The 27344-nt window shown below is 41.5% G+C and overlaps 1 protein-coding gene and 1 long non-coding RNA gene across 2 annotated transcripts; one reads left to right on the forward strand and one right to left on the reverse strand.

Annotated features, from left to right (window-relative positions):
• Positions 1–6: 6 nt before the first annotated feature.
• smug1 (single-strand-selective monofunctional uracil-DNA glycosylase 1) lies at positions 7–27228 on the reverse strand. The gene is made up of 2 exons (XM_034083864.2): positions 26699–27228; positions 7–1405 (listed from the first exon to the last, which is right to left on the reverse strand). Exons 1-2 carry the CDS (start codon positions 27017–27019, stop codon positions 869–871), a joined length of 858 nt encoding a protein of 285 aa, XP_033939755.1. The 5' UTR covers positions 27020–27228; the 3' UTR covers positions 7–868.
• On the forward strand, positions 22946–23755 carry LOC139433823 (uncharacterized). The gene is made up of 2 exons (XR_011643227.1): positions 22946–23084; positions 23664–23755. It is a non-coding gene; the product is annotated as an uncharacterized lncRNA (long non-coding RNA).
• Positions 27229–27344: the final 116 nt, after the last annotated feature.

The following is a 27344-nucleotide window of genomic DNA, read 5'->3' on the forward strand; positions in this document are numbered from 1 at the left end:
TAAAAAGGCAAGCACACATAAAATAAGTAAAATAAGTCATATAAAAGCACGCTAAATAGGGGAATATAAAATAAACTACTCAGCGGTGAGTAGCTGCTGTAACAGGCTACTACTCCGAGTATGTTTTTCTTCCTGAGGACTGCACCTATACAGCTTAATTTTCTTCGGAAACATAGGACATGAAAGACCTTGTTTATATAAGGTAAAAATGAAGGGCATAATGATAAATGTTCAACTTGGTAAATGATTGAATACATTTTTTAAGGTAAATTCAAATACCTAATATGTGCATGGAAAGCACCGCATTGTGAAATACATTTTTTTCTTTCGACATGTTTAGTGGTCAGTGTGTGTCCCAATACACAGGATACATGTCCGGACAATTTGTAATGCCTGTATTAATATATTCCTAAGAAGTTCAATTAATGCTATTACCTGACAACAACTCCTAAACACAGCATTCTCACCAAACACTGAGCTTACACTTTGACTATAGACTTACAAGCATATACAGTACAGACAGTAGTGTTGTTTTTTTCTTACAATAAATGCCTAATACCATAGTGCTGTGCTCAGCATGCTACCTTCAGATAAACAGACAAATCAATGTTTACAGAAAAATAAAGTTTGCATACGCTGACAGTTGTGATGCCAGACGTGGGATAGTATGACGAGATCTCCTTGGAGCAGCTCAAATACAGACTGATCTGTAAGGGGAATTGTGATCCTGCCCTTATAAGAAGAACACTAACCCATTGATCACATCACACACACTAAAGTCTCTAACTCAAACTTCTCACATCCTGGTCGATTTTCAGAGGTAGTGCGCTGCTGTTGATAAGGCCCGTGTCAGAGAAGGTGTGTTAGCTCACAGGTTGTCCTTGTTCAGCAGTGACAACACACCAAGTTCTTCCAGCTTGGCTCTGGCTACTTCCTCCCAGCCCTTATTGGCTCGAGGGTTCCTGGGTGACGGGTGCATAATGCCCTCGACTCGGACCCTAACCCCTGCTGCTGACAGGGCTTTCCTCGCTCGCTGCTCTGCCACCCTCCCAACCCCGATCACCATGGAGACACCCAGAGCCTCCACTGCCTGGCACAGAGCAATATCACACAGGGCAAGGAGGGCCTCCCGCTCACCTGCAGGCAGCTCAGGGGGGGTTAGATTCTTCCCACTGGCCCCGAGGAACATGAGCGGACATAGATTGTGCACAAAGCAGTGCTGGAAGAACAGTGCTGGTTCACCACACAGCTTCCTGAAGAAGCCCCAGAAACGTGCGCCGCTCACTTCCTTCTGAGTGCAGGCAAGTCCTGTGATCCGCCGCTTTGGATGCTCGTCCTGAGGATGACCCACCTCCCCTGTGATCTGCAGCCAATCCACAACTGAGCTCACCTCACCAAAGGGGACCTGTGGCCAGAAAAGTAGATATTTGTTTTTTTACCACATCATTTACTGCAGTACTTGACACTGATTTGTGTTGGTTAAAGGTAAACAGCACACCAGAAACTGGTTGGAAATAAAATAGGAAACTATAGTTTGAACTAGGTTTATTTTTTTTTAAATCTGAATTTCTAGATTAAAATCAGAGTTTTGAGATTTTAATTTGAACCCTTATTTTTCCCGCTAGGAATTCTGAATTCAAACTAAGCATTCTCAGATAAATTATTATTTAGATCTCAAAATTCTAAATGTGAATTTAGAAAAGGGGGGGGGGGGTTATGTCACAATGTTAATAGTGCTATTGAGACCAAATATGTAATCATTTATTGTTAGAATCATCCTTTCAATACATGATACAGCTTATACAGATACAAAAACGAAATACCAGTAATGTGTCAAAGATCACCTGTCAGTTGCATGGTTGCGTAGAGAAAACAAGAAACAAGATTTAATCTTAAGAAAATTACCATGAAGTGATCATCAGGAGAAAAAAATAAGGCAAAGACTTACAGTATAAAATGTACAGCCACGTGATAATATAATATGTATATAACATTGCACAATATACAAACAAAAAAAGGGAAACCACGCATGTAAAACAAATGAAGTGTACAGAATATACAACAAGGCACGTGGAAGAAACCTGTCTTTGGATGGATCTGCCGCCCGCGGAGCTCCAGTGAAATGCCGACCCCAGCAAGTCTTTAAACTAAAATCTGATCGATTACATCGATAATTCAGAAACAAATAATTGTTCAATATTTGCAGTCTGAGTCACTTAAAAGGGGCATTGCGTACTGTTATAAGGCCATTAAATGGTGCTACATCAGGAGCTTTCGATGAAAATGCAATAATTGTGGCGGTAAAAGCCATACTCTTTTTTAGCCTCGAAATTCCGAATTCTTAAAAAAAGGTTGAATTGTGAGATAAATATCTAAATTATTTTCTCCCTTTGCTATTCTTTGAATACGTTTAGTAAATACAAATAAAATTGAAATAGTGCAAGAATTTCAATTTTATTTGTATTTACTTGTATTTTACTTGACTGACGATGTCATCACATTCTGCATAATGTCATGTGATCACCGGTGAAGAAAGGCTCTTTGAAATCAGTGATGCGGAGTGCGATGACATCATTGGTGACATCATGCAGAATGTAGTGACATCATCGGTGACATCACAGAACCTCTCCTGAAAGTTTGCAAATAGAACTCAAATAGTGAACTCCACCAAGCAAAAGACTACCAAGTGCTTGCCCTGTGTAAAAAAGCTGATCGGCAGCTTTGATACCTTGCGGAGCATGATCACGTTGTGACGTCACTCCGAAGTGATGACGTCACCGATGAATACTTGAAATTATTATGGATTAATTACTAGGGCTGTCAGTCGATTAAATATTTTAATCGACTGACAGCCCTAGTAATTAATCCATAATAATGATAGTGATGTCACCGATGATGTCACTACATTCTGCATGATGTCACCAATGATGTCATCGCACTCCGCATCACTGATTTCAAAGAGCCTTTCTTCACCGGTGATCACATGACATTATGCAGAATGTGATGACATCTTCAGTCAAGTAAAATACAAGTAAATACAAATAAAATTGAAATTCTTGCACTATTTCAATTTTATTTGTATTTACTAAACGTATTCAAAGAATAGCAAAGGGAGAAAATAATTCAGATTTTTATCTCACAATTTACAATATGTCCACCAGAGTGCGCTATTATATTTCTAACTTTTGTCCACTATATTTAATTTGCAGATGTAATACCTAAAATGTGATTTTATTAGCCTTAATATGAAGTAACATTAAGTAACCCAAAATGTTAAACAGTAAGAGTAGTAGTCATATTTCGTGAACCCTTTGAAGAGTACTGTCACCGGTGTGATCATTCTATAATACACAATTTAAGCCCGGGGGAGAAATGCTAATGCTAGCATCTGCGATCGCCGATCTTTTCTACTTCATGCTATCTGCACAAATGGTTGACATTAAACATTAAAAAGACCAGGCAGTTCAGAGAGAATCAATGGAAGGCAGGCAGGCAGCTTTGCATGACATTCTTCTGAACGTGTTTCATTGTGGTGATAGTGGGGTAGTCAATCGTTTGGTTGACAAGACAGTAGTGACGGCCATCTTGGTGACGTGTGTTGTTCTGCGAGACCAGATATGTAGTTAATTGAGCGTTTCACACAAACAAATGTGTTACTTCAGAGTTTTACAACAATTCTTTTTATGTTTGACTTGCAAAATTATTTTTTAAATTGACAAACATCATATGTGTAATTCGTGGCACAATTCAAATGGGATTGAAAGATAATCTCTCCATTGACTTCAATACATATTTTTTTCGAAATAAGGTCCCATGGAGGTCCACTGGAAGGGGAGGGACTTCGCCACTCTATAAAATATATTGCATCAATTCTTAAAATATAGCGCCCCCAGTGCCTAGTGGACATTTTAGGTATTACATCTGCAAATTAAATGTAGCGCCCCTAGTGGACAAAAGCTAGAAATATAATAGCGCACTCTGGTGGACATATTGTATATTATTATATACATTATAAATAATACAATTCAGTCACACACTGGTGTTCAAATTTAGAACTATTATATTTAGCACATATTTGTATATTTAAAGCATTACACATAAATAATTGTTATCAGAAGTACAAAAGGGATTAGTAATTAATAGGGCTGTCAAGTTAACGCGTTAATAAAAAAAATTGACGCCACTAATTATTTTAACGCGATTAACGCATGTGTATTTTTTGATGACGTCACCGATGAATACTTGAAATTATTATGGATTAATTACTAGGGCTGTCAGTCGATTAAAATATTTAATCGCGATTAAATATTTTAATCGACTGACAGCCCTAGTAATTAATCCATAATAATTTCAAGTATTCATCGGTGACGTCATCACTTCGGAGTGACGTCACAACGTGATCATGCTCCGCAAGGTATCAAAGCTGCCGATCAGCTTTTTTACACAGGGCAAGCACTTGGTAGTCTTTTGCTTGGTGGAGTTCACTATTTGAGTTCTATTTGCAAACTTTCAGGAGAGGCTCTGTGATGTCACCGATGATGTCACTACATTCTGCATGATGTCACCAATGATGTCATCGCACTCCGCATCACTGATTTCAAAGAGCCTTTCTTCACCGGTGATCACATGACATTATGCAGAATGTGATGACATCGTCAGTCAAGTAAAATACAAGTAAATACAAATAAAATTGAAATTCTTGCACTATTTCAATTTTATTTGTATTTACTAAACGTATTCAAAGAATAGCAAAGGGAGAAAATAATTCAGATTTTTATCTCACAATTTACAATATGTCCACCAGAGTGCGCTATTATATTTCTAACTTTTGTCCACTATATTTAATTTGCAGATGTAATACCTAAAATGTGATTTTATTAGCCTTAATATGAAGTAACATTAAGTAACCCAAAATGTTAAACAGTAAGAGTAGTAGTCATATTTCGTGAACCCTTTGAAGAGTACTGTCACCGGTGTGATCATTCTATAATACACAATTTAAGCCCGGGGGAGAAATGCTAATGCTAGCATCTGCGATCGCCGATCTTTTCTACTTCATGCTATCTGCACAAATGGTTGACATTAAACATTAAAAAGACCAGGCAGTTCAGAGAGAATCAATGGAAGGCAGGCAGGCAGCTTTGCATGACATTCTTCTGAACGTGTTTCATTGTGGTGATAGTGGGGTAGTCAATCGTTTGGTTGACAAGACAGTAGTGACGGCCATCTTGGTGACGTGTGTTGTTCTGCGAGACCAGATATGTAGTTAATTGAGCGTTTCACACAAACAAATGTGTTACTTCAGAGTTTTACAACAATTCTTTTTATGTTTGACTTGCAAAATTATTTTTTAAATTGACAAACATCATATGTGTAATTCGTGGCACAATTCAAATGGGATTGAAAGATAATCTCTCCATTGACTTCAATACATATTTTTTTCGAAATAAGGTCCCATGGAGGTCCACTGGAAGGGGAGGGACTTCGCCACTCTATAAAATATATTGCATCAATTCTTAAAATATAGCGCCCCCAGTGCCTAGTGGACATTTTAGGTATTACATCTGCAAATTAAATGTAGCGCCCCTAGTGGACAAAAGCTAGAAATATAATAGCGCACTCTGGTGGACATATTGTATATTATTATATACATTATAAATAATACAATTCAGTCACACACTGGTGTTCAAATTTAGAACTATTATATTTAGCACATATTTGTATATTTAAAGCATTACACATAAATAATTGTTATCAGAAGTACAAAAGGGATTAGTAATTAATAGGGCTGTCAAGTTAACGCGTTAATAAAAAAAATTGACGCCACTAATTATTTTAACGCGATTAACGCATGTGTATTTTTTGATGACGTCACCGATGAATACTTGAAATTATTATGGATTAATTACTAGGGCTGTCAGTCGATTAAAATATTTAATCGCGATTAAATATTTTAATCGACTGACAGCCCTAGTAATTAATCCATAATAATTTCAAGTATTCATCGGTGACGTCATCACTTCGGAGTGACGTCACAACGTGATCATGCTCCGCAAGGTATCAAAGCTGCCGATCAGCTTTTTTACACAGGGCAAGCACTTGGTAGTCTTTTGCTTGGTGGAGTTCACTATTTGAGTTCTATTTGCAAACTTTCAGGAGAGGCTCTGTGATGTCACCGATGATGTCACTACATTCTGCATGATGTCACCAATGATGTCATCGCACTCCGCATCACTGATTTCAAAGAGCCTTTCTTCACCGGTGATCACATGACATTATGCAGAATGTGATGACATCGTCAGTCAAGTAAAATACAAGTAAATACAAATAAAATTGAAATTCTTGCACTATTTCAATTTTATTTGTATTTACTAAACGTATTCAAAGAATAGCAAAGGGAGAAAATAATTCAGATTTTTATCTCACAATTTACAATATGTCCACCAGAGTGCGCTATTATATTTCTAACTTTTGTCCACTATATTTAATTTGCAGATGTAATACCTAAAATGTGATTTTATTAGCCTTAATATGAAGTAACATTAAGTAACCCAAAATGTTAAACAGTAAGAGTAGTAGTCATATTTCGTGAACCCTTTGAAGAGTACTGTCACCGGTGTGATCATTCTATAATACACAATTTAAGCCCGGGGGAGAAATGCTAATGCTAGCATCTGCGATCGCCGATCTTTTCTACTTCATGCTATCTGCACAAATGGTTGACATTAAACATTAAAAAGACCAGGCAGTTCAGAGAGAATCAATGGAAGGCAGGCAGGCAGCTTTGCATGACATTCTTCTGAACGTGTTTCATTGTGGTGATAGTGGGGTAGTCAATCGTTTGGTTGACAAGACAGTAGTGACGGCCATCTTGGTGACGTGTGTTGTTCTGCGAGACCAGATATGTAGTTAATTGAGCGTTTCACACAAACAAATGTGTTACTTCAGAGTTTTACAACAATTCTTTTTATGTTTGACTTGCAAAATTATTTTTTAAATTGACAAACATCATATGTGTAATTCGTGGCACAATTCAAATGGGATTGAAAGATAATCTCTCCATTGACTTCAATACATATTTTTTTCGAAATAAGGTCCCATGGAGGTCCACTGGAAGGGGAGGGACTTCGCCACTCTATAAAATATATTGCATCAATTCTTAAAATATAGCGCCCCCAGTGCCTAGTGGACATTTTAGGTATTACATCTGCAAATTAAATGTAGCGCCCCTAGTGGACAAAAGCTAGAAATATAATAGCGCACTCTGGTGGACATATTGTATATTATTATATACATTATAAATAATACAATTCAGTCACACACTGGTGTTCAAATTTAGAACTATTATATTTAGCACATATTTGTATATTTAAAGCATTACACATAAATAATTGTTATCAGAAGTACAAAAGGGATTAGTAATTAATAGGGCTGTCAAGTTAACGCGTTAATAAAAAAAATTGACGCCACTAATTATTTTAACGCGATTAACGCATGTGTATTTTTTGATGACGTCACCGATGAATACTTGAAATTATTATGGATTAATTACTAGGGCTGTCAGTCGATTAAAATATTTAATCGCGATTAAATATTTTAATCGACTGACAGCCCTAGTAATTAATCCATAATAATTTCAAGTATTCATCGGTGACGTCATCACTTCGGAGTGACGTCACAACGTGATCATGCTCCGCAAGGTATCAAAGCTGCCGATCAGCTTTTTTACACAGGGCAAGCACTTGGTAGTCTTTTGCTTGGTGGAGTTCACTATTTGAGTTCTATTTGCAAACTTTCAGGAGAGGCTCTGTGATGTCACCGATGATGTCACTACATTCTGCATGATGTCACCAATGATGTCATCGCACTCCGCATCACTGATTTCAAAGAGCCTTTCTTCACCGCGATTAACTATGGACAATCATGCGATTAATCGCGATTAAATATTTTAATCGCGATTAATCGCATGATTGTCCATAGTTAATCGCGATTAATCGCACATTTTGTATCTGTTCTAAATGTACCTTAGAGGAATATTTTTCATGTTTTTAATACTCTTATCAACATATGAGTGGACAAATATGCTTTATGCAAATGTTTATTATCATTTGAACAATGACGAATATTCTCATGAATATTAAACACAACAACTTCTGAACATTACAAATATTCGCCTCAATTCAACCTGGAACCTCTCTCATACAATAATACAATACAAATGGTGTGTGTGTGTGTGTGTGTGTGTGTGTGTGTGTGTGTGTGTGTGTGTGTGTGTGTGTGTGTGTGTGTGTGTGTGTGTGTGTGTGTGTGTGTGTGTGTGTGTGTGTGTGTGTGTGTGTGTGTGTGTGTGTGTGTGTGTGTGTGTGTGTGTGTGTGTGTGTGTGTGTGCACGTTCTCACTCTCATCCCGTCACATATTGACGGACGGTCAGGGCCCCTCCCCGTCGCTATATTACGTACAGGGTACCCCTTTCCCGTCATTTTCTACGGGCAGGGCGTCCCATAGACCTTCATTGCGGACACAGCGGACCCCTTGCCCGTCAGGCTTCTACGGGCAGGGCGTCCCATGGACCTTCATAATGCCTATTTTAAGGTTCATTTGGCCATTAAAATGCGTTTTGATCTCATTTTATGCGAGTAATGAGTTTTTATTTCTGATTATTTGTGCAGTACATGTACATGATGTTTAGTTTGCTAGTTATGACGAAGATTACTTCATGAATGTGTACACATTCATGGTTGCTAAGGTGGTTGCTATGGACGCTGCAACAGCTCCCAGACCACGTGATCAACAACAATGGCTGTCCTTCGTGTTATTCTCGGTGAAAATGCCTATTTTAAGGTTCATTTGGCCATTAAAATGCGTTTTGATGTCATTGTATGCGAGTAATGAGTTTTTATTTCTGATTATTTGTGCAGTACATGTACATGATGTTTAGTTTGCTAGTTATGACGAAGATTACCTTACGTCTGTGAGGAAAATACACGGGGCTCAGAGCCTCGTATTTTTTAAATCTTTTTTTCCTTCTAATTTATTATTCTTTTCAAAATAACACACAACAACACAATTATCCTTGCTTTTATTTATTGGTTTAATTCCATAATCTCGGTCTCTTTTGGCGTTCGTCAGGAACTGAATTTAACAATAAAAATAACCGGAAACTGACGTGGGCATTTCGAGCGATTACCCAAGATTCTCAGCTACGCTGATTGGATGTTTTAGCCGCAATGCATGCTGGGGTTTGGTGTTTATATTAGATGAAATCCGGAAAACATTTGAAAAGACTAAAATAATACTTAATTCCGAGTGTTCTTGCTTTTCTATTTGAAAGTCATCACATAACGGCATTGTAATACACGGTTCGGCTGCATTACATATTACAGATATGCCGTAGTTCTTTATTTAGAGCGCCCTGATGAGAAGACCTTTGGAAAAACTGAAGAAATGCCGCCGAAACTGAATACTTGACGTGGATCATAAATATATCAACAATTAAAAAACTTCTCAATTTCTCTTCACACAATACGTCTCCTTGCAGTATCAACACTAATTCGGCTGACTTTTACATTTGATATAATTCATAGATAGGTTATATTTACACCATAACGGTGCACAGCTGATATAATAGGACTTGTAGTTTTTAAAGATATTACTGATTTGAATTGGATTGAATTTTGAATGTAAGAATGTAAATACTGAGTCTGAAATAGTATAGCAATATGCTGTAAAATTATGTGAAAGCATGAATAAAACTACACATCTTCAGATGTTGTACATACAAGTGTCTGTGTGTACCTTGTGTGCCTAGTGGTTAAAGCACGTTATTGAATTATTGTTTTTATGTGTTATATTTGATTAAAAAAATATTAAGAGTACATATACTTTCATAGGGGGAAAGTAGAAGGTCTGTGATAGAAATATAGAATATAAAAAATCAAGAAGATACTATAAGTGATCTCTTCAATAAAACAGTTTAGTGCAGGATGTACAAAGATATTAATAGGAGGAGGTGCAAAACAGAAAAACGAATTAACCTTTATTTAAACATTAAATAACAGATTACGGTCTTCTTTTAAATAAGAAAAAAACGTTGGGGGTATCTATCTACAGATAAATACAAAGTACTTAACGTCTAATATATTGCTTTCCTGCAATGTTAACTATGTTGAAGCACTTATTTTAACTGATATTATACATATGGATTATACTCTTATGTATGTAGATAGAATAAGAAATGTGCAGAATATGGCAGTTTAATGGTGGAGGTACACACATATTGATAGATGTCTTGTAATGCACTGTTGAGGGACCTGTGACCCAAGTTTTTCATTCATTTCATAACTACACCGTAAGTTGTGTATGATATGTCAATACACCTTTAAAATCTTGAAATCTTGAAAGATGTGCAAAATAGCCATAATATATAGTCTTTAATTAACTATTAGTAGAGAATAACGAGTAATTAATATACTTTATTACTCGTTTCCATTAATGTCAATTGCAGATACGTGTTTAGTCTTCTCAAGCACCAACTATCAAATATCTCTCCTGATTGTTGGCACTTGACAATCACCTTACCTGAATGTCACTCAGGTGTAACTAAAGTCTGATTTAAGGGTTGTTTATATTTCACATCATTAATCAGAATCTGCAAAGTAACTCAAATAAGTGTAGTGGAGTAAAAATACCAGGTTACCCTCTGAATTGTAGTGGAGTAGAATTACAAAGTATCAATGAGCGGTCATGTGGGTATATTAATGCTATATATTGATGCTGCGCATTATGGACAGCGATTTTCACCCATTTATTAATTATATGTTTTACATTTGATAACACCAATGTGTTTAATACTGGCAACTTCTAATTGTGGGAAAAACGAAAACGTTCAGTAGAGACGTCCCATAGAACATTTTGCGAAACACAATAGTGTAGTGTGTAGTTCTGGGGGGGCGTTCGATTCCAGTTTTGGATAGTCTGGCGTGGTTTCGTTCCATTTCAAACAGCTGTTTGACGCTGTAACCTTGGCGCACTGCCACTCCAACATCCAATCCCAGACCTTGAAGAGTAATCACGGGGACTGTAGTCCTAAACGATAGCTGGGGATTCTGGGTAGTGTAGTGTCTTCGGCCATCCTAACTCAAACATTTTGACAATCGCAATGATGCTCGAAATGTCCCTTATAGGCCTACGTCTGTTTCCGGTTATTTTTATTTTGAAATTCAGTTCCTGACGGACACCAAAAAAGACCGAGATTATGGAATTAAACCAATAAAAAAAAGCAAGGATTATTGTGTGTTATTGGTGAGTAAATAACAGTGTGTTATTTTGAAAAGAATAATAAATTAGAAGGAAAAAAAGATTTAAAAAATACGAGGCTCTGAGCCCCGTGTATTTTCCTCACAGACGTAAGGTAATCTTCGTCATAACTAGCAAACTAAACATCATGTACATGTACTGCACAAATAATCAGAAATAAAAACTCATTACTCGCATACAATGACATCAAAACGCATTTTAATGGCCAAATGAACCTTAAAATAGGCATTTTCACCGAGAATAACACGAAGGACAGCCATTGTTGTTGATCACGTGGTCTGGGAGCTGTTGCAGCGTCCATAGCAACCACCTTAGCAACCATGAATGTGTACACATTCATGAAGTAATCTTCGTCATAACTAGCAAACTAAACATCATGTACATGTACTGCACAAATAATCAGAAATAAAAACTCATTACTCGCATAAAATGAGATCAAAACGCATTTTAATGGCCAAATGAACCTTAAAATAGGCATTATGAAGGTCCATGGGACGCCCTGCCCGTAGAAGCCTGACGGGCAAGGGGTCCGCTGTGTCCGCAATGAAGGTCTATGGGACGCCCTGCCCGTAGAAAATGACGGGAAAGGGGTACCCTGTACGTAATATAGCGACGGGGAGGGGCCCTGACCGTCCGTCAATATGTGACGGGATGAGAGTGAGAACGTGTGTGTGTGTGTGTGTGTGTGTGTGTGTGTGTGTGTGTGTGTGTGTGTGTGTGTGTGTGTGTGTGTGTGTGTGTGTGTGTGTGTGTGTGTGTGTGTGTGTGTGTGTGTGTGTGTGTGTGTGTGTGTGTGTGTGTGTGTGTGTGTGTGTGTGTGTGTGTGTGTGTGTGTGTGTGTGTGTGTGTGTGTGTGTGTGTGTGTGTGATGGATTGTTGGAGCTATGTGCATCTTAACCTGTTAAACCCCGAGCCTGTTTTTCAGGTTTCAGGCTCGAAAATGACATTCCCCGAACAAATGACTATAACTTCACTTCTAAAAGGTTTATATGAATAATTGTTATTATCAAAGCAAGGTTACTTCTGTGAGTTGGATGTAGAAGTGTCAGAATCAATATAGATTTTTCTGTGTCAGAGTAAATTCAGATGGAACATAGCAAAAAAATGTAAATTCCTGTCTCCGCCTAAAGAAAACCCATTACTTATAGTGAAGACCAACCTTGAATGATGGGTTAGTAGCCTAAAAGCTTTAGGAATCCAAAGTATAACATATAATAAGTACCCTGTATCAAGATTGAGGAAAAACAAGTGACATTTGAACTTTTTAGAGAGGTTTATGAAAATAAAGTCCAGGCGGAATAAGCTTTGGGCACATTTGGGCACATTTGGTTCCATCAGTGCCATTTGACCTTTTTCAGCTACCAGACTATAAAAATCATTGTATTACATTGAATCATCACTATAGGTATTCATTCCACCCAAAAAAATAACTCAGTTGTTTTTCTTGCAACTGTTCTTCTAGCAGTGTGCTAGAAGAACAAAAAACATTTATACTAAGAGATAATAATTCATTATACTGTTTTGACCATTGATGGTTCTGTTTTATATTGAACATAATTGAACCTGCTGGCATTCACAAAAGCAAAAATCCACAAAATATGACTAAAAGTCAAATTTGTATTGAAAGCTCCTGATGTATCACCATTTACGGCCCCTACACACGGCGGCGTGCGTTGCCGCTTCAACGCTTCTGCCCATTCACTTTGAATGGGGTGACGTCACGATTCGCCGAACTGCATTGTGGGAGCAAAGCGTAGCTTCTCTCGAGGTGCTCGCTGCAAAAGTAGAGCAATGTTTTACTTTTGCCGCCTCGACGGAGGCGTCAGCCGATCAAATCCCTCGTATGAAAATCTGACAGTACAAGCACTAGCCAATCAAACCGCGTGTATGTTGGGAGAGCCAGACCGCAGTTATTTCCCATATGTCAACAAATGGAGGAGAAAATTATCGTGGCGGTAGGGAACATACAGGGATACAAACCGGAGGAGCCAGGCATGGGGGGAGGTGGCAAAGACAGTGGGGGAAACTGGTAGGTTTTCGCTTGTTTGGGGAGTTTATATCCAGTGTATTTCGTTTGAATGGACAGCTAGCAAGCATAGACAGTATATTTAGCCAGCATGGATGTAGCATGAATGCTTTGCTTTGTATGTCCGGGGCGGGACATTCATGTGGTTGGTTGTTGGTCGTGTTGCTCGCGTTGACTCCCCAAGCTCAAGACACGCCCACCGCCAAGCGGCAACGCACGCCGCCGTGTGTAGGGGCCGTTAGGCCTTAAAACATGGGACCTTATTTTGAAAAAATTATGTATTGAAGTCAATGGGGAGAGAAAGATTATCTTTCGATCCCGTTTGAATTGTGCCAAGAATTACACATATGATGTTTGTCAATCTTAAAAAATCAATTCCATGTCAAAAAAGTCACAGTTTGTCTTAAAACTGTTGAAATATAAGACTATGAAAAATACGCAACTAGAAAGACTACAAATCCCAGAGTCGTGTAAGTGATTTCATTAACGTTACACTCGTGTTACTCACCGAAACCTTGTAAAGCCGGTCCTGCATGCTGGCTCTTACGGAACCGACTAACTCCCCTTTTTTGTGTATGTACAGCTCTCAACATGCCCAGACTTGCAGTGATTTTCACCTCTTAATACTTTTCACCTTATTCTGAAAGAAAGAGGTGAAATGTGCCAAAGTGACGGCCATCTTGGTGTTGGTGACGTGTGCGAGACCAGAGATGTAGTTCATTGAGCGTTACTTCATAGTTTTACGACACATTTAAATTATCTTTTAAATTGACAAACATATGTGTAATTCGTGGCACAATTCAAACGGGATCGAAAGATAATCTTTCTCTCGCCATTGACTTAAATACATAATTCTTCCGAAATAAGGTCCCATGGAGGTCCACCGGAAAGGGGGGGACTTCACCTCTCTATATCTTTGATAGAATGCCCTGGCCGTTGCACTGAATGAGAGCGTACATTTGGACTGACAGTTTGATCCACCAATCATATATCGATTTGTAGCCAATGGGCATATTCTTTAGAGTTTCCCTCGGTTCCAGGGTACTCTAGAAGGCTCCATAGTTCACTGGCTCGAGACAGAGGATCTAGATCAGGGGTGGGGAACCTTTTTCCTCTCAAGGGCCATTTCAATTTTTTCAACATCCTCCGAGGGCCGTACAAATGATTGACCTCTGATTAAAAAGCACAGCCCATTCATTTCACCTTTCTTTCATGCTGTGCAAAGAAAAAGCAACCTCTTAATCCAGATATTTTACCATGACTCGCGTATGCATGCACGTGCACGGTTGTGGCATGAACACTACAACAGAAAGATATGGACACAAGATGTGTGCAAATGTATTTACTTTCCTATCCATGTGGACATGATTGAAGTGGGGGGGTACCTAACCTCCTCTAGGGGGGTCCAGGGGGTATGCTCCCCCGGGAAGATTTTTTTTAAATGTTGAAGTTAAAAGCATCAATCTGGTGCACTTTTGCCCCTTTCACACCAACGCGTTTTCAGCTCCGGTTCGGAGCTGGAGTGTGAAAAGTACCGGTTTTTCCTGTTCACACCGCAGAGGCGCCGCCTCTTAGCTCCGGAATCCGGTTCACTTCCAGCTCCAAAATATTGTCGGTCTAGAGGCAAGAGCTTCGGAGCTAAGAGGCGGTGTCGCTTACGTCCCTCTTACGTTGAGGCGGGGGCAGGGGCATTCGTCGTTGAAGTAGATGCTGAAGACCACAAAGAAGTCTTGCATTTCGCATGTGATGTTTGTAAAGTTCCAAGTAAAGTCGTCCCTTGTAAAGCCGTCCCTTGTAAAGTCGTCCGATGCCTTCCATTTCGTTCCGTAAGAGGATAACCAAAGCGAACAGCGCTTCAATACAATCGGCCATTGTTGTTGTTGTCGATGTGAGGGATTTCCGCGCGGTTTGGATTTTATGAAGCAGGCACGTAAACGGTGACGTCATGATGCAGCAGCGGCAGCTCTGGGCGGTGTGAACAGAGCGGGAGCAGAAAAGGGAAACCGGAGCTGAACCAGAAAAGCTCCCGCTCGGAGCTAGAAAGGGAAAAGCGCTGGTGTGAAAGCCGCATTTGAGAGCAACATTGTGGTGGTTGCATTCTCCAGCCACCTTCCTTGTGTGTGTGTTTTCCCTTTCCCTGTCTGTGTGGGCGTGGTGCCTGTCACTCCTGGCTCCCGGCTCAAATCTCCACCAGCTGCAAACAGTTGAGCACTCTCCTCTGCGACACACCTGATTCCCATCAGCCATTACGGATGGTATATCAGCGGAGACTCCACAACCTGTCAGCGCCAGATCGTTGTTAAACCCCAGTGGTAAAACTCTTAGCCTTCTCAGCCTTCTTAGAGTATAGTGACTATTTTCGCTACACCTGAATATATTCTTACCTGTTCTTCTTGTGCTCCAGGATTACGCTTCAGTGGATTACGTTCCAGTGGATTAAAATTTTGGAGGATACTCTTCAGTGGATTACGCTCCAGTGGATACTCTCCAGCCGGATTATCTCCTCCAAATAAAACCTTTGTAACACACTGCCGTGTCCTGCGTTTGGGTTCTCTCAGATAACCGTAACAGAACGATCTGGCCAGTATGGACCCAGCGGACACCGGCTACCAGGCCAAAACTACGGACGAACTCTGCCAAGCCCTGGCCAGTCAAGGCGCTCTCGTGGGGCATCATGATACAGTTCTCCGTGAGGCATTGGAGACTCTCCGGAACCTCTCCGTTAATGTGCAAAGAATCGGCACGCAGGTAGAACTGCTCACTTCACAGGCTTTTCCTCCGCAGCACGCTGCACAGCCGACAGCCCCTCCCCCCCCTCCTGCCGCACTCCTCCATCAGCTACGAGAGGCTGTCATTCCCACACCTGAACGATACGCTGGAGATTTGGGTAATTGTAGAGCCTTTTTGTTCCAGTGTACGTTAGTTTTTGAGCAGCAGCCTAGTACTTATCACACAGATGGGGCTAGGGTATATATGTAATGAGCCTGTTGAGGGGGAGGGCTTTAGATTGGGCTACAGCTGTTAGGGAGAGCCAGCCACACATTTGCTGGTCATATGATACTTTCATTTCCGAAATGAAAAAAGTTTTTGATCACCCGGTACGGGGGAGGGATGCTGCTAGGCGCCTTCTTTCTCTCCGGCAGGGCTCCCGTAGTGTAGCCGAATTTTCAGTGGAGTTTAGAACAGTGGCTTCCGACTCACGCTGGAATAACGAGTCACTACAGGATGCTTTTCTTCAGGGGCTGAACGAAGCAATTAAAGACGAGCTAGCGGCTAGGGATGATCCAGGTAGCTTGGATAATTTAATAGCCACAGCCATTAAGATTGATAATCGCCTCAAAGAGAGACGTAGGGATAGGACTAGCCGTCACTCCAATCCCAGCGACTTCTCACTTGATCCCCAAATTGGAACCGCCACTACCCCTATTCCCCGATCTTTCCCGACTCCTTACTCAGCCTCATCCCATGGAGATGAGCCCATGCAAGTGGGAAGGGCCCGCCTCTCACCATCTGAGCGTGCTAGAAGGATCCATGCTGGGGAATGTGTTTATTGCAGCCAAACCAGTCATCTCGTTTCCTCCTGTCCTAGTCTGCCAAAAGGTCAGGCTCGTCAGTAGCTGTGGGGATTCTGGCGAGCCCTTCCTCCTCTCTCAACCCCCGACCCAGAACGCAGCTAGAAGCCATGCTTTGCTGCAACGAACAGTCCCTACCCCTGCTCGCCTTAGTGGACTCGGGGGCGGATGAGAATTTTTTGGACATTGACATTGCAGCTCAGGCAGGAATTTCCTGCAAAGTGTTAGATTCACCTCTTAGTGCTAATGCTCTAAATGGAAAATTCCTGGCCCAAGTCACTCACCGCACCAAGCCAGTAAACCTCATTCTGTCTGGAAACCATCGTGAGTTTATTCAGTTTCACCTAATTTCCTCACCTCAGGCCCCCATAGTGTTGGGCCATCCCTGGTTAAGAACTCACAACCCCCAGATTGATTGGGTAACTGGCAAGATCATTAGTTGGAGTTCTTTTTGCTTATCCTCATGCCTGCAGTCTGCCCTACCGCCAGCAGAGGCCGCCTCTCCACCACTCAAGATCGAGCCGCCTGACCTGTCATCTGTTCCCACTGAATATCATAACCTAGGAGAGGTGTTCAGTAAACAGCGACCCTACGACTGTCCCATTGACCTCCTTCCCGGGGCCCCTCTGCCTTCCTCACGTCTGTTCAACCTATCTCGCCCTGAGAGAAAATCCATGGAAAATTACATCCATGACTCCCTGGCTGCTGGTGTCATTTGGCCATCCTCCTCCCCGGTCGGTGCTGGGTTTTTCTTCGTCTCCAAGAAGGACCGCTCACTGCGGCCCTGCATTGATTACAGGGGTCTCAATGCCATTACTGTAAAAAACAAATACCCACTACCCCTCATTAACTCCGCCTTTGAACCCCTCCAGGAAGCCACCATTTTTTCCAAACTGGACCTCCGCAATGCCTACCACCTCGTCAGAATCCGAGAAGGGGACGAGTGGAAGACGGCCTTTAACACACCACTCGGTCACTTCGAGTATCTGGTGATGCCTTTTGGACTGACGAATGCCCCTGCAGTCTTTCAGTCAATGGTGAACGATGTGCTCCGTGACCTCCTCAACCGGTCAGTCTTTGTCTAGCTGGATGACATCCTCATATTCTCTCGTAACAAGGAGGAGCACATTATCCATGTCAGGCAGGTGCTGCAGAGACTCCGGGAGAACAGACTCTTTGTAAAGGCGGAGAAATGCGAATTCCATGTCAACACAGTCTCATTCCTGGGCTACATCGTTGAGGAAGGAAAGCTTAGGTCCGACCCTGAGAAGATCCAAGCGGTGGTGGGGTGGCCCAAACCAACCTCAGTTAAACTGCTTCAACAGTTTCTTGGTTTCGCCAATTTCTATCGGCGCTTCATCAGGGACTACAGCAGAGTGGCGGGTCCTTTAACCAGACTCACTTCCCCCACAACTGGCTTTTCCTGGACCCCAGAGTGCGATGCAGCCTTTTCAGAGCTAAAGAGACTCTTCACCACTGCCCCTGTGCTCATCCACCCTGATTCCTCTCGCCAGTTCGTTGTGGAGGTCGATGCCTCCAACACCGGGGTAGGAGCAGTTCTTTCCCAGCGCTCGGAACGAGACCAAAAATTGCATCCTTGTGCATTTTTCTCTCGCCGCCTCACCCCAGCTGAGAAGAACTATGACGTGGGTAACAGAGAGCTGCTGGCTGTCAAACTTGCCCTAGAGGAGTGGAGGCACTGGCTGGAGGGAGCTGAACTCCCTTTTATTGTATGGACGGACCACAAGAACCTGGCGTACATCCAATCTGCCAAGCGCCTTAACTCCCGTTAGGCTCGATGGGCCCTGTATTTCGGCCGCTTCTCATTCACCCTCACCTACCGTCCAGGGTCACGGAACCTCAAGCCTGACGCCCTCTCTCGCCAGTTCGCTTCCGATGGACCAGCTGCCAGTCCAGACACTATCCTGCCTGCCTCCTGCGTGGTGGGGGCTGTTACCTTGGAGATTGAGTCATTGGTCAGGGAGGCTCAGCGAAGGCAGCCTAGCCCAGGTAACTGCCCAGCTAATTGTATTTTTGTGCCTACCCCTGTTCGCTCCAAGGTCCTGCAGTGGGCACACACCTCTCGTTTCTCATGTCATCCTGGTATCCATCGCACACTGTTCGTTCTCAAACAACGCTTCTGGTGGCCTTCCATGGCTCAAGACACCAGGGCCTTTGTTGCTGCCTGTACAGTGTGTGCCCGCGCCAAGTCCTCCCACCAGCCTCCCGCTGGCCTGCTTCGCCCACTGCCAGTACCTAGTCGCCCTTGGTCGCATGTGGCATTGGATTTTGTTACTGGACTTCCACTTTCACAAGGAAATACCATCATCCTAACTATTGTGGACAGATTCTCAAAGATGGTACACTTTGTGGCTCTTTCCAAACTTCCCACTGACCGAGAGACTGCAGATCTTCTGGTCAACCATGTAGTTCGACTTCATGGGATCCCCACCGACATCGTCTCTGACCGGGGCCCCCAGTTCATTTCCCACGTTTGGAAGGCCTTCTGTCAGGCTCTGGGAGCATCGGTGAGCCTATCATCTGGCTATCATCCTCAGACGAACGGGCAAACAGAACGGGCCAACCAGGATCTGGGGTCGGCCCTTCGTTGTGTGGCTTTCAAGAACCCTTCGTCATGGGTCCCACATCTGCCATGGATCGAGTATGCCCACAACTCCCTGCCAAGTGCAGCCACAGGTATTTCACCTTTTCATTGTGCCATGGGTTTCCAATAGGGCTGCAACAAACGACTAATTTGATAATCGATTAATCTATCGATTAATGAAACGATTAATCGATTATTCGGATCGTTAAGGTTTTAACTGTACTACTACTTATATCGATACTGCTTATCGATCCGGTCCTTTTAACAATAGTATTAACGGTTCTTTTGACAAGAAATAAGGTAAACTAACTAAACAAATTGTGAACAAAACTAACATCGCTTTTTATTTTAATTAAATGCATAATATTTCACATCAAAAGAAACAACAATGTTTTAACAAATCATATTAAATAATCTGAAGACAGAACTGGAAACAGAATAGTTGAAACTTTAACAAAATAAATAACTCCGTTACCTCTAATCATTAACCTATGTTTTTATAACTGAGTTAACTCGGTGTGTTGCTGCTAGCATACATAACACCTGACGTGGAAACGTTACTCGTGGACGGGGCTACAGAGCTGCTAGAAAGACAGTCGAACCCGGTGCATTCCTCCGTCTGGATCTGGAGCACTTTCGCTAAATGTTTAGACAAATTGCTCGTGTCACCGCCCTTACATGATAAACTGTTATTGCACTTTTGGTAACGAGCATTGTCCACATCGAGGCGGCTAAAGTTTAACCACACCTCGGAGCGCGCTCTCTCCGCCATCTCCTCCGTATGTGTGTGTTGCATGCATGTAGCAGCTGCATGTGTGTGTAAACTGCCCCGCCCCCTCGCAAGCAGGCGGGGGAGAGATCTCTCGTCTGAATTGGGAAGATCGAAAATACATTATAGACGCATTTTGTAGTCATATTGCATATTAGAAACGAAGTTGGCGACACTAAGACTGCAATATAATGTTTTTGTAGCAATAATACATATGACATGTTTTAAATGTCTCCTGTACCGATAAAAAAGTACAGGATAACGTTGGAGCTTAACGGGGTGTAGAACACATGTGATGACGTCACCAACGAATCGACGACTGAATTAGTTGCCAACTAATTTGCTAATCGATTTTAATCGATTAAGTCGATTAGTTGTTGCACCCCTAGTTTCCAACCACCTCTGTTTCCAGCCCAGGAAGAGGAAGTTGCTGTTCCCTCCGTTCAGACCCACCTTCGTCGCTGTCGTAAGGTGTGGAGGGACACCCGAGCAGCCCTGCTCCGCTCCGCTGCCCGCAACCGCCTCATCGCAGACCGCCACAGGACTCAGGCCCCCAACTACTTACCAGGTCAGAGTGTTTGGCTTTCGTCCAAAGATCTCCCACTCAAGACAGAGTCAAAGAAACTTACCCCACGGTATGTCGGCCCCTTCATCATCGACTCCATTATTAATCCATCTGCAGTCAAACTCAAACTTCCCTCACACATGAAGGTTCATCCAACATTTCATGTATCTCTGTTTAAACCTGTTGCCAGCAGTCCTTTGTCTCCTCCAGTGAGTGTTCCCCCACCCCCCCGCATCATCAATAATCATCCAACGTACACCGTCAGGCGATTGTTGGACGTTCGTCGCCGTGGAAGGGGATTCCAATATCTGGTGGATTGGGAGGGCTATGGTCTAGAGGAGAGGTGTTGGGTTCCCCGGCGGGACATCGTGGGCGCATCTCTGATACGGGACTTCCACCGGGATAACCCTGGAAGACCTGGTAAACCTGGTAGACCGCCTGGAGGCGTCCCTTAAGGGGGGGGTACTGTGGTGGTAACCCTACATCTCTCAACATCCATATGAAACAGAACTGTAAACAGATTTATTTTTCTTTATGGAAATGTTACAAATCACTCTCCTTTCAAACTGTATTCTTGTTTACTAATAACAACTTTTTTTTACTGTCATATTGTATTTTATACCTGTTTACTTTATTCTCTTGTTTTTTTATAACTATAATGATCATATAAAGATGTGCCTTTACCTCACTGGTTGTAGAAAAAGCTTCTTATATTCGTTAGCATAGCTAGCTAACCAGATGCTAATGACAACAAAGTTATTGACTGTATGATCAGTATGACAGATGAACAGATCGCCACTGGGCTTTCAACTAAAGACACAGACACGCAAAAACTGTGGCATGGATACGGCAATTTTTGGAAGTGCCGGAGCGACGTTCTGGTGCTCTCCGTCAGAACTGCACCCCTGTCAGACGAGACATATACCACGTGATGACCAAGCGGCAAACTCTGGGGAAGAGCCGGGACGCCAATACGGAAGTGCCACACACTGCAGTTCATATATTGGCCGATAGGCGATGGCTGCAGAAAGGAGCAATTTCCATAGACCCCATGTTAAAATGCCCAACTTTACAGCAGAAAAAAACATGTTTCTACCCCTGGCTGCAATAAATATTATTATGCATATAGTTAGATTCCACCATCATGATTATGGATCTGTGAGTGAATTGTTTTCTAGCGCGATCCTTTTATTTATATTAGGTCTTAACGTTTTTGCATAAATTAGGGCGTGGTCACATTGAGTGACAGCTCTGTCAAGTGACTGCTGCTGCTAGCTTCTCGTCTCTCTGCTAGCTGCTCCGTGAAGCTACTGGGACTCTGCCTGCTCAGCTCATCCAGGGAACACAACTTGAAGCCGGCCGTGGTTGTTTGTTCTTCATGCTTATATATCGGACTATTGTGACTCGCTCTGCGGTTAAAACAGACGGTGCATGAATGCGGTTTTGCGGTAAGTGAAATGCAAGTACTTTATTTATGTGTTAATGATTTTAATCAGCTACGACGTAATGAATGTTAAGGCTTGGGTTAGCGTGTAAGCGAGTGGTAGCTACATCGGTGCTAACGATGCTAATAGTAGCCTCCAATTTAAAATCATAGACTATATATATAAAGGTTATAACGAAATAGACGTTAAGTGGGATAATACTGTAGAACAAACGGCTTCTGTTTGAGGTTGATCAAATAAGGTCATCCTTGTAACTTAGAGAGATATGTTATTATGTAGGAGGAACTGTATGCATCGCTAAGGTTAATTTAAATTGGCTATGCTCAAGTATGTAGACAAGCTAATGTCGAAGTAGTGTATGTGAAATCAACCTCACAATAAGATGTGTGTATATTACAAATAATAATGTCATATTTCTAGATGATTACTTAGATATTACAATATGGTTGATTGAGCTGGAGTTCATTATCGAGCTTACACGTTAACGTCACAGTCATCTGAAGAACGAACCCAAACCTTGTTGTTTTTATTAATTGCATTACCAAATGGGTATCAAATAAACAGTAAGCATTGGTAACACAACTTCCAAAGTTACAGTAAAACAAAAAGGACCCTGACTCAGACAATACACAATCCAACATGTTCAACAGAAGAGAATGCGTTGTTTGTACACATGGTACTTTACACATATATCTGTTTGTTTAAAGTGTCCAGGTGATGCAGACAGGCTGGACCAGAGAGTGAGAGACAGAACTGGACTCCTCACAGCAGTGAACTTCAGCACAGGTACAAAGACTCTATTTTTCATACTGTACAAAGAATAAAGAAAGATATTGGTTTAAATAAATAAAGTATTGACTTGAATACACTGATATACATTCCATTAAACAATACTAAATACTAGATCACCTACACATCAGTTAAGTTGAGGGGTTTTTCCATGCAAAAAGTTACATTTAGATATTTAGCAATATGACTTTGTCAGCTTTCTAATTTAATGTATTGAAGGCAAAGATATATAACACAGTGAGAACTGCTACTATTTATCTCTCAATATTGTCTGAGAAAACGTGGTAAAAGTTATTCTTTCAGTGAGACAACAGAGCAAGCTTCTACAGTTGCACTACGTTTTGATAACAGTTAAATATTATTTTGATAATAACATATATTTCAATGTTGATGAATTTCATACTGTTTGTTCATAATCTGATTGTCTTTGTCGCTCACTGTTGAAATAAAAAAAAAAAACATTACAATTACAAAATAATTATATCTACAGCCCCTAAACACACAAACACTCTGCTTTCATAAATAACACACTTGTTCTGCAATAATATGTTTTATGTTTCCTATCATTTTTGTTAGGAAAGGACATGCCTGAAAGACACGACATTTTCTCCTTCTCTGAGGGTCAAGAAGAACATCCAAGAGGAACATTAAAAGCTGATGTTATGAGATTTTAAGACCAGTACAGGACATTCACTAAGAAACTACTTTTATTGTAAAAACAGTCAGCTGATCGAATGCACCTATTTCCACATCTACACTCCATCCGCTGATTATTTCTATTTGCCTCACTTTATGAGCTTCACATCACCTGTGCCTTGTACCGCAGAGTTTGCAACGTCACAAATAAATGGGGCCAATCTTCAGTCAGATGTGAATGTGTAATCTAACATTTTCAGTAAGAATAATGGACAAAAGGAGTGCAAATACAATTTATTGAAATGTAAACCAAAAGTTAATCAAATGTTTTAAATAAAAAGCACATATGGACAGAAGGTATAAACCTATTAAATATATAAATAAACACATTTAGTCAAATAAAGTGACAGACTAGGCCTGTGCAGTTGGTATCAGCTATGCCCAGCATGGGCTCCTCCATCAGGCCTGGTCCTCCTCGTAGAGGAAAGACCCTCAGTCCTCTCCAAACCAACAGACAGGACGTCCATCACACGGAGGTTTCTCCCTGAAGTCTCTGCAGCCCTCTGGACACCACGCTGTCTCAATCCGTCCACACTGGATATGAGAGGGGGAAAAGGAAAATAATAAATGCTTTGGACAATAAGAAATATAAAGTTGACTGTTGAGTTGCTCAGTTTTTTTAGATTGTCAATACTATTACTGTATAACTAATATCTCAGGTTAAGAGGCACCTTCAAATAAAGATTGGTCTTTAAAAATACATATTGTCTTTTGATTTGTTTGTCTAAAGTCAAGGATCTAGAACTGGTACTTAGTTTTAATGATACAGTCTGGTTATTATGCTGTTTGGAGGAGGCCTCACATGTAAGAACACTAACTAGCTACCATCACATGTACCTTAGCTTGACTTAAATGTATAATTAAGTGATATCAAAATATAAATAACTAATATCATGCAAACATATTAATATTTGCTTGATTCCAGTGTTGAATTTAGCACAATTGCATACAAACGTTAAGGGATTTTAAGATTCTGAAGTATTATGCTAAAAACTCAATAACTTAGATTATTATTTATAGTTTTGCTGAATAGTTTGTCCGCTTACCTTAGAAACATAAAATGCGACGGCAGTGTGCAGATGGGGAGCATGTTAGCTTAGCTTGGTAGCTTCAGCTAGCTCTGGAACTTCCAACTCGGTAGCAGGAGGTCCCGCCTCTTTGCCCTTCTTTGGAGCAGGCGGGAGTTGAACTCTGACGTCACTGTTGAGCCGTTAGTGGCCGACTCCGCCTACTAAGGGCTTCTCGGCAACTCTGCAGAATCCTATGGGTGACGTCACGGACCCTACGTCCATTTATATATATAGTCTATGGTGATGACACGTTAGGCCCGTGTTGTGTTCAAGGACCCTGACCAAGGAAAAACAGGCACTCGAAAAAGAGGCACTCGCTTGTTTAATTTTTTTTGCGGTCTAGATTTCTTAAAGGGCAGTGGTTTTCAAATTGTGGGGCGCTACCCCTGGTGGGTCGCGGGGGTACTGCAGGGGGGTCGCGGGAAGATTTTTTTATTTTATTATTTTCTTTTTTTAGCTTTGTGAAGCACCTTGAGATGACGTTGTTTTTAAAGTGCACCTATATACATCAAATGTATTGTTATTATTCAATTGTAAACAAACACTGCAAACATTGGTCAGAGAGCTGTGGGCATAATGCTGCCTTTTGCAACATTACTTGTGTGAGATAGGCTTTTTCTGCTGTTGCTGCCATCAAAACGAAATACAGATCAAAGCTGAACATTGAGACTGAACTGAGAGGGGCATGCAGTCTCAAAACAACAGCCCCGGTTTGAGAAGATCTGCAAGGGAAAGCAAGCACACACAAGTAATTGATAAACTAGTGTGGAATAGGAATGGTAAAGTGATGTGATCGTTTTCAACCTGCAGTAGAAATAGTAGTTAATTAATATATTTTCCTTAAAGAAATTTGAATTAAAAAATCTACTACTCAGGGAAGAAGGCCAACCAGTTTTAATTAGGCCAAATGAATTCACAGTATCTATTACAAGCACTTTTGTTCATGTGTAATCCATAATAAAATATACAATTGTAGTTGGATCTTTGTATCTTCTTATTATTAGCAGAGAAAATGTAATGTTTTTACAACAATATACAATTAATCCTACCAATATAGATGGGAACCGTGTTGGGGGGTCCCGAAAATATTTCCAATACCCAAGGGGGTCCCGACTGAAAAAGTTTGGGAACCACTGGGTTAGGGGGATTCTACAAGCTGTTTGCATTGTCTTGTTGTAATTTCAGCTGTGATTTTATTGAATGAATATTAAAGGTGGGGTAGGTACGTTTGAGAAACTGGCTTGAGAAACACTTTGTTATATTCCATGGAATGCTCTTAACATCCCGATAGCAATGAATATCTTAAGTGCTTTGACAAAAAATCCATTAAAAAATGTCACCTGCGGAAGCCGTAGGCCGAGTACTGTAAAAAGCACGACCAATCATTTTAGCTGGCCGGCTAAAATAACTGGATGGCCTACCTGCCTGTCAGCCTTCAATCTGTGCGCAAACTTATCTCGCGCCCTCATTGGTCATGTGCGCGTTCGTGTGTGTTGGAGGAGGGGCTCAGTAAGGAAGTAGCAGATTTCTTCCGGCTGTGTATTTTCAAATTCTATCGATTCTAGCGCACTCGAGCTGGTTTCTCCAAAATGACCTACCCCACCTTTAAGATAATATAACTGTTATTTGCTTTTATGATCAAATACAAAGAACAAAGGAAAAACGAACATGTTCTTGCAGTGAAAAATAGGGATTGTTGTTGTTTAGGTTAACTTCCGCATTCAGATCATCGCGCATGAATGATGCATGACTGAGCAGAGACTCTGAGACCAACTGTCTCTACCAGTTAAACATGTACGCCAAGTAAAAAAAGCTAACTGACAGAAATCTAAACGCGGTGCTCACCCCGGTCTGTGCCATGCCGAAAGGTCCCGGATTCATCCCTAGAAACAGGATCCTCTGTCCGGGCCGACAGTACCTCTGCACGTAGCAGCGGTGCGTGTCCCAGGCGTACTCCAGTGGGTTGTAGATGTGCCGGACGGGCTCACTGAAGGACAGCCGGCGGAGGTGGGCGTTCAGCTCCAGCTCCACCTGCAGGAACCTGGCGGAGGGGGGTTGACCGACCCCTGGTCCTGGTTTAAAGCCCTGCTCCTCTGACCCACACAAAGGCAGCTCCTTCCCCCCATCTGCAAGCGCGTGCTCCCCTGTATCTTCTGCACACGACATGTTTTATTCTAAGTGCATTGAACGAGGTGTCAGAGTAAAACGTAACTCTACGTTACGACAGCTTTCCTAAAATGTTGCCTTGATAGCGTACTGAGCTGCAGGGTTTTGTTGATGTGTGTGATTTCTTCCTCTGCTGTTTCCTGCAAAATCGTCGTATTCATAGTGGTTGGCCCCCTCTAAAGCATCACTGGTGGCATTACAGCCAAACAGATAGGGTGTTTGTTTTTTGAGACTGGGGCTGCAGTCGGATAGTTTAAAAATCAGCTCCTAAATTCTAACCCTATCGTCTATTCCTTGACCTCTGAGTGAAACGTCACGGGGTTAA

This window comes from Pseudochaenichthys georgianus, chromosome 5 (assembly GCF_902827115.2).
Source record: "Pseudochaenichthys georgianus chromosome 5, fPseGeo1.2, whole genome shotgun sequence".
Taxonomy (NCBI): Eukaryota; Metazoa; Chordata; class Actinopteri; order Perciformes; family Channichthyidae; genus Pseudochaenichthys; species Pseudochaenichthys georgianus.

Coding starts and splice junctions, on each gene's coding strand:
- smug1 (XM_034083864.2), bottom strand. CDS start 27,019: ATGTCGTGTGCAGAAGATACAGGGGAGCACGCGCTTGCAGATGGGGGG. Junction 1,406..26,698: donor TCGGCATGGCACAGACCGGG/GTGAGCACCGCG, acceptor TTCTGGCCACAG/GTCCCCTTTGGTGAGGTGAG.